The following is an 11,658-nucleotide window of genomic DNA, read 5'->3' as shown; positions in this document are numbered from 1 at the left end:
AGAGAGAACTGGAGTGAGAGTGCATGCTATGGGCGGTATGCCCCACTGATTCCGATTACAGTTAAGGCTATGAGTTGAGCTCTGCATTTTGCAGTGGTTAGGGATTAGGCTTTAATGGATGCAAATCATTTGGATTGCTCAAGAAATTTCATTTGTAGTTTGTCCACTCTGAACAGTTTAAATCACAAATAGGCTGGTTCCGTCTTTGCCTTCCCTCCCACTCCCAACTCTCATTCTAATAATGCATTGAAAATGCACCTTGAAAATGCTTAAGATATTGCATAGCTATTTCTCCTGTAAAGCTTTATGTGTGTGTGTGAGCGAATGTGAGAGAGAGGGAGACTGAGATTGAGTGTCTTAATTCCATCTCTGCTAACACTTTGCACCATGCACGTCCCTAATCCGACCGGCCTGTTAAAAGGTGCCACACCACTTCAGGGGGCTGCAGAGCACATCTTACTTTCACAGGATCCAGCCATCCTTTCCCCCCCATTTGCACTGCAGCTGCACGACAACACTCCCTCATAGTATTTTATTCTGAGAAGAGGCACAGACTGTTTTATCTTGTGTCAAAGTCTCAGAAGGAGAGAAAAAACTTCACCAGCTGCAGTCATGAATGGCACAGAAGGACCCAACTTTTATGTCCCCATGTCTAACAAGACTGGGTTGGTTCGCAGCCCATTTGAGCACCCTCAGTACTACCTGGCTGAACCCTGGAAGTACTCTCTTGTGGCTGCGTACATGCTGTTCCTCATGATCACTTCCTTCCCCATCAACTTTCTCACCCTCTATGTCACCATCAAACAAAAAAAGCTAAGGACCCCTCTGAACTACGTCCTGCTCAACCTGGCGGTGGCCGACCTCTTCATGATCATTGGAGGCTTCACCGTCACCCTCTACACAGCCCTGCATGGATACTTCATTTTAGGAGTCATTGGCTGCTACATTGAAGGATTCTTTGCCACCTTAGGAGGTAAGAGATGGGGAAATTGTTCATAAATGTACCTTGTGTGTTAAATGCTTTCATTTAGATTTTAATTAATTAATATAAATGTTGCCCCTTATGTGTCAATTTCGTAATTGACAATATTTTAATATATATTTTATTATGTACATTATTTTATATTATTAATATTTTATTTTTGAGAAAATTTGGTGAGTGTGAATACTTGAAATCTAAAATACTGTGTCTGCATAATTACAAGTGTTTAATATCAAGTAAAAATGTGCTGTATTTAAAATGTACACCTGCTTTATTTTATGTCTCAGGAGAGATTGCTCTCTGGTCTCTGGTGGTTTTGGCTATTGAGCGCTACATTGTGGTCTGTAAGCCAATGACCAACTTCCGCTTTGGGGAGAAACATGCCATCGCTGGGCTGGCATTCACATGGATCATGGCGCTGACCTGTGCAGTTCCCCCTTTGTTGGGATGGTCCCGGTACTGTATGTTTCAGTGTCTAGACTGTGCTTGCAAGGTTTTAAAACCATACAAATACTGTACTGATCATTTGCACACTAAAGCACCTTAGACATTATCTTTATTTACTTGAAGCACACTTACTCAGAGACACATATCTAGTATCAAATACTGTGTGTGATGGTGTTGATAGAAATTCTTATGTTATTGTTGTATGTGTGGATGCAGGTACATCCCAGAGGGAATGCAATGTTCCTGTGGGATTGACTACTACACTCCCAAGCCTGAGATCAACAACACCTCATTCGTCATTTATATGTTTGTCCTCCATTTCTCTATCCCCCTCTTCATCATTTTCTTCTGCTATGGTCGCCTGCTCTGCACTGTGCGAGCGGTAAGAAAACCACTGCCATATGCAATATTAATAATAAGGATGTGATACCTTGTTTAGAAAAATTCTTTTTACCTTTCTACCCTCCACAGGGAGGTTAGCAGCATCACAGAGCAGTCTCTGGAGATGTGAGGGATTTAATGGCTCAAGGACACCTCAGGAGGGCAGATCATTGCCAACATAGCAGCTTATACCAAGGCCCTCCAGCTGGAGGGCAGTCTGCCTGTTCACTGTGTCATTCTGATGCCCTCATTAATAATAGTATAACAACATTGATAATGTATTAGCAGTCATAAATAGTTAAAAAATAATGCTTAAATTCTTAATTAAAGTGGCTGTAATTTATATTTTTATATTAAAAATCTATCAAATGACAATGTGAAAGGGACGCTCTTAGTGATGAACCTACAGGGAATTGTCACCTGAATCTGCAGCTCCAGTTGGCTTTACGGAGCTTCAGAGTGCTGCTCTCATAGCGCCGTTTTCAGTGAAAACGCCCCCAAAACCCTCTGTACGTTACCTGTTCAGCACAAAAAGCCAGGCAGACAAAGTTAGCAACTAGCTGGTGAACATAGTGGAGCATTTAGCAGCTAAAGAGCCAGATATCTCCCTCAGGAGTTGGTGGATACCTAGCCCCAGTGTGTGCCTCTCATGTATTAGCATACAGAGGTAACAGTTACCTCTGTGATCCAAATGTATGCTAATACATGAGAGGCACAAACTGTGGCTAGTGGAGACCGAAAACAGAGCTAAAGAGAGTGAATATTGCTACCTGGTGAATTTAATATTCACATTTGCCAGAAACACAAGTCCAAATGAATGATGATGTTGTTCTGTAACTGCTGGATGTGTAAATAAGCAACTATTTGCTGACAAGTTCGCAATATCAATTTAATAGGTGATTCACAGCTTGTTTCCGCTGCCCCCAAGTGGCCAAAAAGTTATCAGTTATCGTAAATTAAAATCTGATAAAGCACTGGCCTTTGTGTTCCTAAAGGTTCAATCTGTGATTTGACACATCAATTACAGATATATTTGCATGTATAATTGGAGAGTTTGGCTTAATATTTAAAAATACGTTTTAATGCTGTGTTTGAAACCATCACATATGTAAACAAGCCTTCAACAGCATGAGAAAACATGACTAACTTACTGTAGATTATATTGTCCATTGATTAAAATACCTGCATCTGTCTGTGCTCAGGCTGCTGCCCAGCAGCAGGAGTCTGAAACCACCCAGAGAGCGGAGAAAGAGGTGACACGTATGGTTATTGTCATGGTGATCTCCTTCCTGGTGTGCTGGGTGCCCTATGCCAGTGTGGCTTGGTACATCTTTGCCAATCAGGGAACTGAGTTCGGACCAGTTTTCATGACTGCCCCAGCCTTCTTCGCCAAGAGTGCTGCTCTGTACAATCCAGTAATCTACATTCTGCTAAACAGACAGGTGTGTAAAGCAAATATCCTGGTTTGGTTATTTTAGTGTAAGAGAGAGCTGTAGTGAAGGCAGTGGTGGAAAGTATTGTACTTACAATTTTGAGGTACTTGCACTTTACTTGAGTATTTCCATTTTATGCGACTTTATTTTTCCACTGCACTACATTTCAGAAGCAAATATTGGACTTTTTACTGCACTACATTTATCTGACAGGTGTAGTTACTTTCAGATTAACATTATATGTTAAACATGTATAATAAACTTATAAAATAAAACTCTTGTTAAAGATTAAATCAGTGGCTCCCAACCTTTTTGGGTTGTGACCCATTACAAAAAATTGACAATTTTTCTATCTAACCAGTACGTTTACATTTCATACTTTAAGTACATTTTGCCTTGTAATTTTGACTTAAATTTGTATAGTTTCTATTTTTATTTCTATTCTTATTTTTATTTTATGTACGTCTAATACATCCGAATTTCCCCTTTGGGGATAAATAAAGGCTTATCTTTACTTAAGTAGGATTTTGAATGCAGGACTTTTACTTCTAATTGAGTATTTTTACATATAGTGGTACTTTTACTCAAGTAAAGGATCTGAATACTTCTTCTACCACTGAGTGAAGGTGTATCATAACTGTGATTCTGATGTTCTACTGCTTTTTGGCCTCCAGTTCAGAAACTGCATGATCACCACGGTGTGCTGTGGAAAAAACCCATTTGGAGACGATGAGGCAACCGCTACTGCTGTCTCCAAAACTCAGACTTCATCAGTCTCCTCCAGCCAGGTGGCCCCCGCTTGACCTGTACCCCCTCCTCCCCCCTCAATGTCCCATCTGTCCCTGCACACCTAGGGACCCACCACCGCCAAGCAGCACTGCGTTCTATTGGCCAATCCTCTTGACTTACCTCTCCATGTGTCTCCACTGCAGCGGCACAACCGCACCTTTTGGTGGGACTGAAATACTCAAGAGCCAGCATGTGTATTTTCAATCCACTTTAATCATGGAAAGAGTTCAGCTGGCCTCACAGAGTTTAACCCGGCATCAAAGGGGTGTTGTCTGTGTGATTATCCAACTGAACCCATTCCAAGTTCCCCGCTACCCAAAAAACACATAATAGGTGAAAATCTAATTCAACACTGCATGATTTCATCCTCATCAGCTCTTGTTCAAGTAATTGTTGCAGCTATGTATCCTCAAAATGCGCTTTAAACAATCGATTTTATGAATACTTAGGTGAACTTAGTCAGGAATTTGTTTAGATATCTCAGATGAGTTTATAAGGCATCAGACGGGGGCTGTCCTCTGGTCTCTCTGTCTCTGTTCTTGTCTTTATGGTGACAAAGCTGAGGTTGTTGTTTTCTTTTGCCCTCGACTGAGGCATGAGTGTAAACAGATGGACCTGAAAAGAGCCTCTACAGGGAGAAGGTGCCTCCTGCAAGAGAGTGTGTGTGTGTGTGTGTGGAAGATGTTTATGTGTTTGAATGGATGTAAGAATGTCACTGTGTGTCTTAAAGAGATATTATTTTGTTCATTATGTAAAGGCTAGTCTGTTGTGGAAGTTGTTCTGTGTCCTGCAATAAAAACAAAGCTAAATGTCTGCACAACTTTTCCCTTACTCGCTTTTTTACAAGGCTTTCTGAGAAGTTCCAGATGCTAGTTTGCGGGCTTTTGGGTGGCAGGCCAGATGTTAATGGTTCTCAAATGTTATAATTTGCTATGCTGTAATGCATTTAGATATGAAGCACTTTGAGACTTAGTACAATAAACATTGTCATCATTAAACACAATAAATCCTAAATACTGTAATTTATTTCACAAACTCTAACAAGTCATTTGGCATCACAAATACAGTCTCTCCTCAGATTATATTGAGCTCACATTTTTTTTTCTCATAAATGTAAATTTCCCTCTTTGAAATTGGTCAGAATCCACCATGAAATTAATTCGTTTACAACCACACTGATCGACACTTCTATACTGATGCAGCTCTTCCCAGTAAACTGCATTACATCCGATTTCATAAATTTTTGTCATTTATATTCCTCTCTCCACTCCTCCTCAACCCATCATCAACCCGCAAAGCACACTGGGACGCATTGTTCAAAGCACCGATGGGAGTGAGTCACCCATCTTCACCAATCAAACCTGAGAACATTGCAGGCTTTAGGAGATGGGAGGAGTTTATCGCGGCCCTTCCGACTCATCCTGATGAACAGGCAACTTGAAAGCATTATAACACATCTATAAATATTGCTATGGACATTATAATACAGTACAGTGCATCATTGGCTAGTTCCCTTAAGAAAAGGGTTCAGTGCGTTAAGATTGCCACCAGGGCTTACTGTAGGTCCCAGTAACTGTAAAGACATCCAGAAAAAGCCTCATCTTCATGCTCCTACACTTTTTCCTCTAAAGCATAGCTGAGCCAGACTGGAATTCTGTCCGTATGATGGGGGAACGATTAGGGAAAAGTTGCTTGGTATTCCCAGATCAGAGGAGGAACACCTCACAAATGCATGAAACTTGAGAGGCAGGTTTAAGTCCTTTGCTCTGCCACTTTTCACGCTTCTTAAAGTCTGTGGGAACAATAATGACACTTATAAAGGCTAACTCCTTAGTGGCTGACATTCCCAAGTAACTATGTAGGTAAGTGGAAGGCAGCTGTCAGCAGGAAAAAGAGATGGCTAGTAGAAAAGACACTGGCAGGTTCAGGCTTCACTGCAGCACTCGTAGATGTTGTCCTCCACAAGGGCAATGACCTGCTCGAACTTGTGGTGCAGCTGAGTACGACGTGCGGTGGGGTTAGACTCCAGAGCGCTCACCACCTGACGGAGGGAGAAAAGAAAAACACAACAAAGATGACTTTCAGTGGCTGTCGAGCATTCATGCATCTATCTATGTAGGAGAGGGAGGAAATCAGCCACCTGCCTGGACATAGAAAGTTGAACGAGAGAAAGCAGAGGAACAACTGAAGTGCTTCTGCCTCTTCTCCAGCCTTCACGCATGCCTCCACACCACAAAAGCCTTTGCTCTTCACATATTTACAAAACCCACATCTGCTCTGTTATTCATGCCCAATAGTTGTCACCGTGTCAGTGGGATTTAGGGGCTCTCAGTGGCAGTGTGCTACCAGGCAGAGCGAACTGAGCTGGGGCGAGAGAATAGGCAATCAGGGGGCATTCAGAGAGCTCTGTGAATCAGTCTATAAGCCCCTGGCCCACGTCAGTACAGTAGCATGACAGAGGAAAGCAGCTAAATGGTATTATCATGAGGGTGCTCCATTAAGGCACAGTCACCACTGACTAAGCCTCTCCTGAGAATAGTCACAGCAGTAAGGAAACATGGGGGAGGACAGCAGGGGCTTGAAGAGGGCTAGTTCAAAGAGAAACAGGAGATATGAAGCAGCAACTTAACAGTGTCATTAAGCAGATAGGGGTGGCGGATAAAGAGAAGGTAAACAGCACGTTGTTTGCTTAAAGTGAAAGGTATATGTGGGCTGGAAGGGAGGATTGGACACATTAAATGGTGGCTGCTGCTGGAAAGATAGTTCACATCTGATTATTTCCGCTTGGAAAGAAAAGAGTTATTTAGTGCAGATATTTGAGGTTATATGATCAGGCAATTGAGAGACAGGTTGAAAGGCTATTTACAGTGTGCTACATCTCTCAACATGCACATGATTTTCCACGCTGATATGTCACGCTCTGATACCCGTCTGCGAAACTTAAAACAGCAAAAGGGGTTGACTGAGGTGTTGTGGCTGCAGAAAAGGGGCCAGTTTAAACATGAGTAACATATCTAATCTGAATCTGAGATCAGAAAGACAGAGAAGTAATTTAAGAATCTCTTCTCTTACCTGGTTTCTGTATCTCTTGGCGTATTTGTAGATTTCTGTCAAGGCCAGGTTGGTGTTGAATTCATTTCTGTATTTCTGCAGGATGGACAACAGACTTATATTAGATTCACTTCCAAAATAAAACTTGCATGTAATTGCAGGCTTTTGTGGAGCCAGATGACTAACACACAGGGACTTTCTGAACACTGTACTCACTCGTGACTCCTCAGCCAGGTGAGCATTCATCTCCTGCTCGCTGAGAGGTGCCATTTCCTGTATCTGCAGGTAGTAGCACTGCACTCTCTTCTTATACTCAGGGATCTCCTTGGCATACAGCAGCTTGTTTGTAGGGGAGTCCTGAAAAAAAAACCCAACACATTTCAGTCAAGACACTACCGTCAAAGTTTTAACCACATATTGCAGCAATATACATTTTAGTTTGGCAGTGTGGCTCTGAGCTCACTAACCCCCCCTGGCAGAGCCTGAGATACACAGCATTTGATGAATATGAACACATGTTCAAAATTCATGTACAACTAAATGCTAAAACAGGAGGAGGCTGAAAGCAATGTAGTAGCGAGGATGCAGAGCTCAGCATTGTTGTTGTCATGGACATGACGTGATGATTAATAATTTAGCACTGGACCTCATACTTTAATAAAGAGACTTGTATGTTATTGTGCAGTCTGCAATCAGGTGCTAATGTCCTAATAAGGAGCTGTTCGGTTAGACTGGATGTTATTTGTTGATGACCCAGTCCAAACTAGCCTAAAGTGAGACAATGAGGGGAGGGAACAGTTTCCTTTCCACACAACAGGAGACTCAAAAACTCGGAGCCAGAGAAGGAACATTCCAGTCTAAACAATACTCCTTCATACCTCTGCCACTCTCTCCACAGTCACTTCAGGCTCCCGCACTGGTGCTTATTCAAGCAGGAAGAAAAATAGCGGGGCTAAGAGGTTGTGGGCATACTCTGGTTTTAGTGGTGACTACTGTTGTGAGCTGTGTGTGTGTGTGAAAGAGAAAGGGACAAGAGGGAAAGTAGGACAGGGAAAAAGAGGCGGCCAGCCTCAGCTTTCAACATCAGTGAATGTGCTTACAGCGCACCTTAATATTTCTATGTGTCATGAGTTATTTGTGTCACCTAATATGTGTGTTTGTTTGCATGTGTGTGCGTGTTTGTATGTTTTAAAGGTGCTGGGGGAGTGGAAAGGCTGTGGCCACCGTCGCTCCTTCTGATAGGGAACCCTCTCTCTTCCTGTCCACAAGGTCACTTCCTGCTGTTCACCCATCTGCCTGGTAACCCCCCTGTGACCCCGTGGCCCTCCATGTCTGCATCTCGCCAGATAAGAGGGTTTCCGTGGAAACAGCGAGCGTTGCTTGGTTTGCTACCCCTCTCTCTCACCCCTGCTATGCTCCTGCTAATCCAGACCCCGTACCCTTCACTGCCCTTTCCCGAGGCCATCACACACACTCGTGCACAAACAAGCAACTGTAAACACTTGAGGAAAATGAAGAGGTGTGTCATGCCAGTCTCCTTGAACTACAGGCGAAAACGTGGCCATATCCTTGAACCTGGTGACTCTACAATACGTGCACAGCCAGATGTGAGATGCTAATGAGGAGGCAGTAGACAAAATCTGTACAGAATGTCTCATCGCTAGAGGTTTTATGTGTTTCTGTGCATCCATAGGTATGTACCTGCCTGCACATACATGTGAATATTGCTGCCGTGAGTGCACTGGCTCTTTGGCTCTGAACTGAAGTATATAAATCAGACTGTTTCTCTGTGAAAGAGGAGCATTATTTGATGAGTCCTCGGCTCCCTCCAGGGAGGAAGCCAGTCAGAGAGAGACAGGAAGCAGAGCGTGTTCAGGGTCACGGTGTCTGAGGGATGAGACGGATTTGTGAGCAGTGAGGACATTGACATGCAAGCACACACACAGAGACAGACAGACATATACATGCTTGAACACACACACACACACACACACACACACACGCACGCACACACACACACACACACACACACGCACACATACACGCATGCACCCGCGTGCAGCACAAAAAGAGATCCCTGATGCTCATGACCTTGGATCAGCCGACTCGGCTGAAATAACATGAGGAGAGGTAGATGGAGCTGACAGTCTGAAGGCTTAGGGATAAGGTTTCACAGGGGGACTTGGGAGGTGTGTGTGTGTGTGTGCATTAGATTGATACATACATAGATACATACATAGATAGATGGACAGATAGATAGACAGATAAATAGATATGTGTGTGTGTGTGTGTATATATATATATACAGCTCTGGAAAAAAATAAGAGACCACTGCAATTTTTTCTTAAATCAGCATCTCTACAAGTATGGAAGCCATTCCATTCCAATGTCTGTTGAATTCCAACACAGGCACACCTCATTCTACTGAATGAGGAGCTGATTAGGTGATCACCTGAACCAAATCTTATTTAATAAGGAAAAGTTTAAAAAAAACACTTCTGTGGTCATCACTATCCTCTTGCAGTGGGTCCAGCTGGATGGCAAAAACAGTGCTAGTAGTACCTCAAAAGTAATTGGAATCAAAAAATAATTATTGACCATGCCAAAAAGTTGAAAAGGAAAGTTTTGAGTGAGGAAAAGAAGGGTTCAATTCTGGCTTTACTGGCAGAGGGATACAGTGAGCGTCGGGTTGCTTCCATCCTTAAAATTTCAAAGACGGCGGTTCATAAGAACAAGGTCAAGCAGCAGACATTGGGGACAACAAAGCTACAGACCGGCAGAGGGCGAAAACGACTCTCCACTGACCGGAATGACCGCCAACTCATTCGAATGTCACTCAACAACCATAGGATGACATCAAGTGACCGACAAAAAGAATGGCAAAAGGCAGCTGGGGTGAAGTGCACAGCGAGGACGGTTCGAAACAGGCTCCTAGGGACAGGGCTGAAGTCGTGCAATGCTAGAAAAAAGCCCTTCATCAATGAGAAGCAAAGAAGAGCCAGGCTGAGGTTTGCAAGAGACCATAAGGATTGGACTGTAGAGGACTGGAGTAAGGTCATCTTCTCTGGTGAGTCCAATTTTCAGCTTTGTCCAACACCTGGTCGTCTAATGGTTAGACGGAGGCCTGGACAGGCCTACAAGCCACAGTGTCTTGCACCCACTGTGAAATTTGGTGGAGGATCGGTGATGATCTGGGGGTGCTTCAGCAAGGCTGGAATCGGGCAGATTTGTCTTTGTGAAGGACGCATGAATCAAACCACATACAAGGTTGTCCTGGAAGAAAACTTGCTTCCTTCTGCTCTGACGATGTTCCCCAACTCCGAGGACTGGTTTTTCCAGCAGGACAATGCTCCATGCCACACAGCCAGGTCAATCAAGGTGTGGATGGAGGACCACCAGATCAAGACCCTGTCATGGCCAGCCCAATCTCCAGACCTGAACCCCATTGAAAACCTCTGGAATGTGATCAAGAGGAAGATGGATGGTCACAAGCCATCAAACAAATCTGAGCTGCGTGAATCTTTGCACCAGGAGTGGCAAAAAGTCACCCAACATCAATGTGAAAGACTGGTGGAGAGCATGCCAAGACGCATGAAAGCTGTGATTCAAAATCAGGGTTATTCCACCAAATATTGATTTCTGAACTCTTCCTAAGTTAAAACATTAGTATTGTGTTGTTTAAAAATGAATATGAACTTATTTTCTTTCCATTATTCGAGGTCTGACAACACTGCATCTTTTTTGTTATTTTGACCAGTTGTTGCTTTCGGCAAATAAATGCTCTAAATTACAATATTTTTATTTGGAATTTGGGAAAAATGTTGTCAGTAGTTTATAGAATAAAACAAAAATGTTAATTTTACCCAAACACATACCTATAAATAGTAAAACCAGAGAAACTGATAATTTTGCAGTGGTCTCTTAATTTTTTCCAGAGCTGTATATGTATCTGTCAGTATATATAACCTTTATTTAATCAGGAACTTATTCATTAATCAGGTAAATATGATACATAGGTACAGTACAATAGATCAGAGGTTTGTGAGATGCGCCTCCTCAGAGGGGTGTGGAGGGAGAGATGTCAGGGAAAGACACTGTATGAGGTGAAAGGGACAGTTGTGTCAAAATTTGGACATAACATCAAATCACAGTGATAGCTGTCTGTACATCTACGGGTACACTACGGGCCAACTTGCCAAATATATAAATAAATACAGGCTAAAAAAGGGGTGTCAGTTCTCTCAATTGAGGGGGAGCCCAAAGTGTCAGACTCTGAAAACCCCTGTGACAGATAGATAGATAGATAGATAGATAGATAGATAGATAGATAGATAGATAGATAGATAGATAGATAGATAGATAGATAGATAGATAGATAGATAGATAGATAGATAGATAGATAGATAGATAGATAATCTCACCTTGCCAAGCTGCAGGTCAGAAATGGAGCAGGCATCTATGAAGGCCTGGGCAATGACAGACAGACAGGCGTCCATGTGATCCGTCTTATCAATGTCAAACACAAACTGAGGATTCTTCAAGATGTTCACCCAGAAACGTAGAGGTAAACTGCAC

At 42.8% G+C, this 11,658-nt stretch overlaps 2 protein-coding genes across 2 annotated transcripts in view; one reads left to right on the top strand and one right to left on the bottom strand.

Annotated features, from left to right (window-relative positions):
- The first annotated feature begins 28 nt into the window (after nucleotides 1-28).
- Nucleotides 29-5,286, top strand: LOC122883384 (rhodopsin-like). Its single transcript, XM_044211972.1, has 5 exons — nucleotides 29-973; nucleotides 1,270-1,438; nucleotides 1,646-1,811; nucleotides 3,013-3,252; nucleotides 3,918-5,286. Exons 1-5 carry the CDS (start codon nucleotides 613-615, stop codon nucleotides 4,044-4,046), a joined length of 1,065 nt encoding a protein of 354 aa, XP_044067907.1. The 5' UTR covers nucleotides 29-612; the 3' UTR covers nucleotides 4,047-5,286.
- Nucleotides 5,040-11,658, bottom strand: part of plxnd1 (plexin D1) — a 63,155-nt gene continuing 56,536 nt past the window's right edge. The window contains exons 33-36 of the mRNA XM_044211965.1: nucleotides 11,505-11,652; nucleotides 7,300-7,440; nucleotides 7,105-7,179; nucleotides 5,040-6,073 (exon numbers count right to left, since the gene is read on the bottom strand). Of these exons, the coding sequence (XP_044067900.1) occupies nucleotides 5,957-6,073; nucleotides 7,105-7,179; nucleotides 7,300-7,440; nucleotides 11,505-11,652 (481 nt within the window). The 3' untranslated portion in view covers nucleotides 5,040-5,956. The remainder of the gene's footprint in view (nucleotides 6,074-7,104; nucleotides 7,180-7,299; nucleotides 7,441-11,504; nucleotides 11,653-11,658) is intronic.

This window comes from Siniperca chuatsi, linkage group LG10, assembly GCF_020085105.1.
Source record: "Siniperca chuatsi isolate FFG_IHB_CAS linkage group LG10, ASM2008510v1, whole genome shotgun sequence".
NCBI lineage: Eukaryota > Metazoa > Chordata > Actinopteri > Centrarchiformes > Sinipercidae > Siniperca > Siniperca chuatsi.
Note: the sequence above shows the minus strand (reverse complement) of the source record. Positions and strands in the feature narration are given on the sequence as shown.

Coding starts and splice junctions, on each gene's coding strand:
- LOC122883384 (XM_044211972.1), top strand. CDS start 613: ATGAATGGCACAGAAGGACCCAACTTTTATGTCCCCATGTCTAACAAG. Junction 1,812..3,012: donor TGCTCTGCACTGTGCGAGCG/GTAAGAAAACCA, acceptor GTCTGTGCTCAG/GCTGCTGCCCAGCAGCAGGA. Junction 3,253..3,917: donor ACATTCTGCTAAACAGACAG/GTGTGTAAAGCA, acceptor TTTGGCCTCCAG/TTCAGAAACTGCATGATCAC.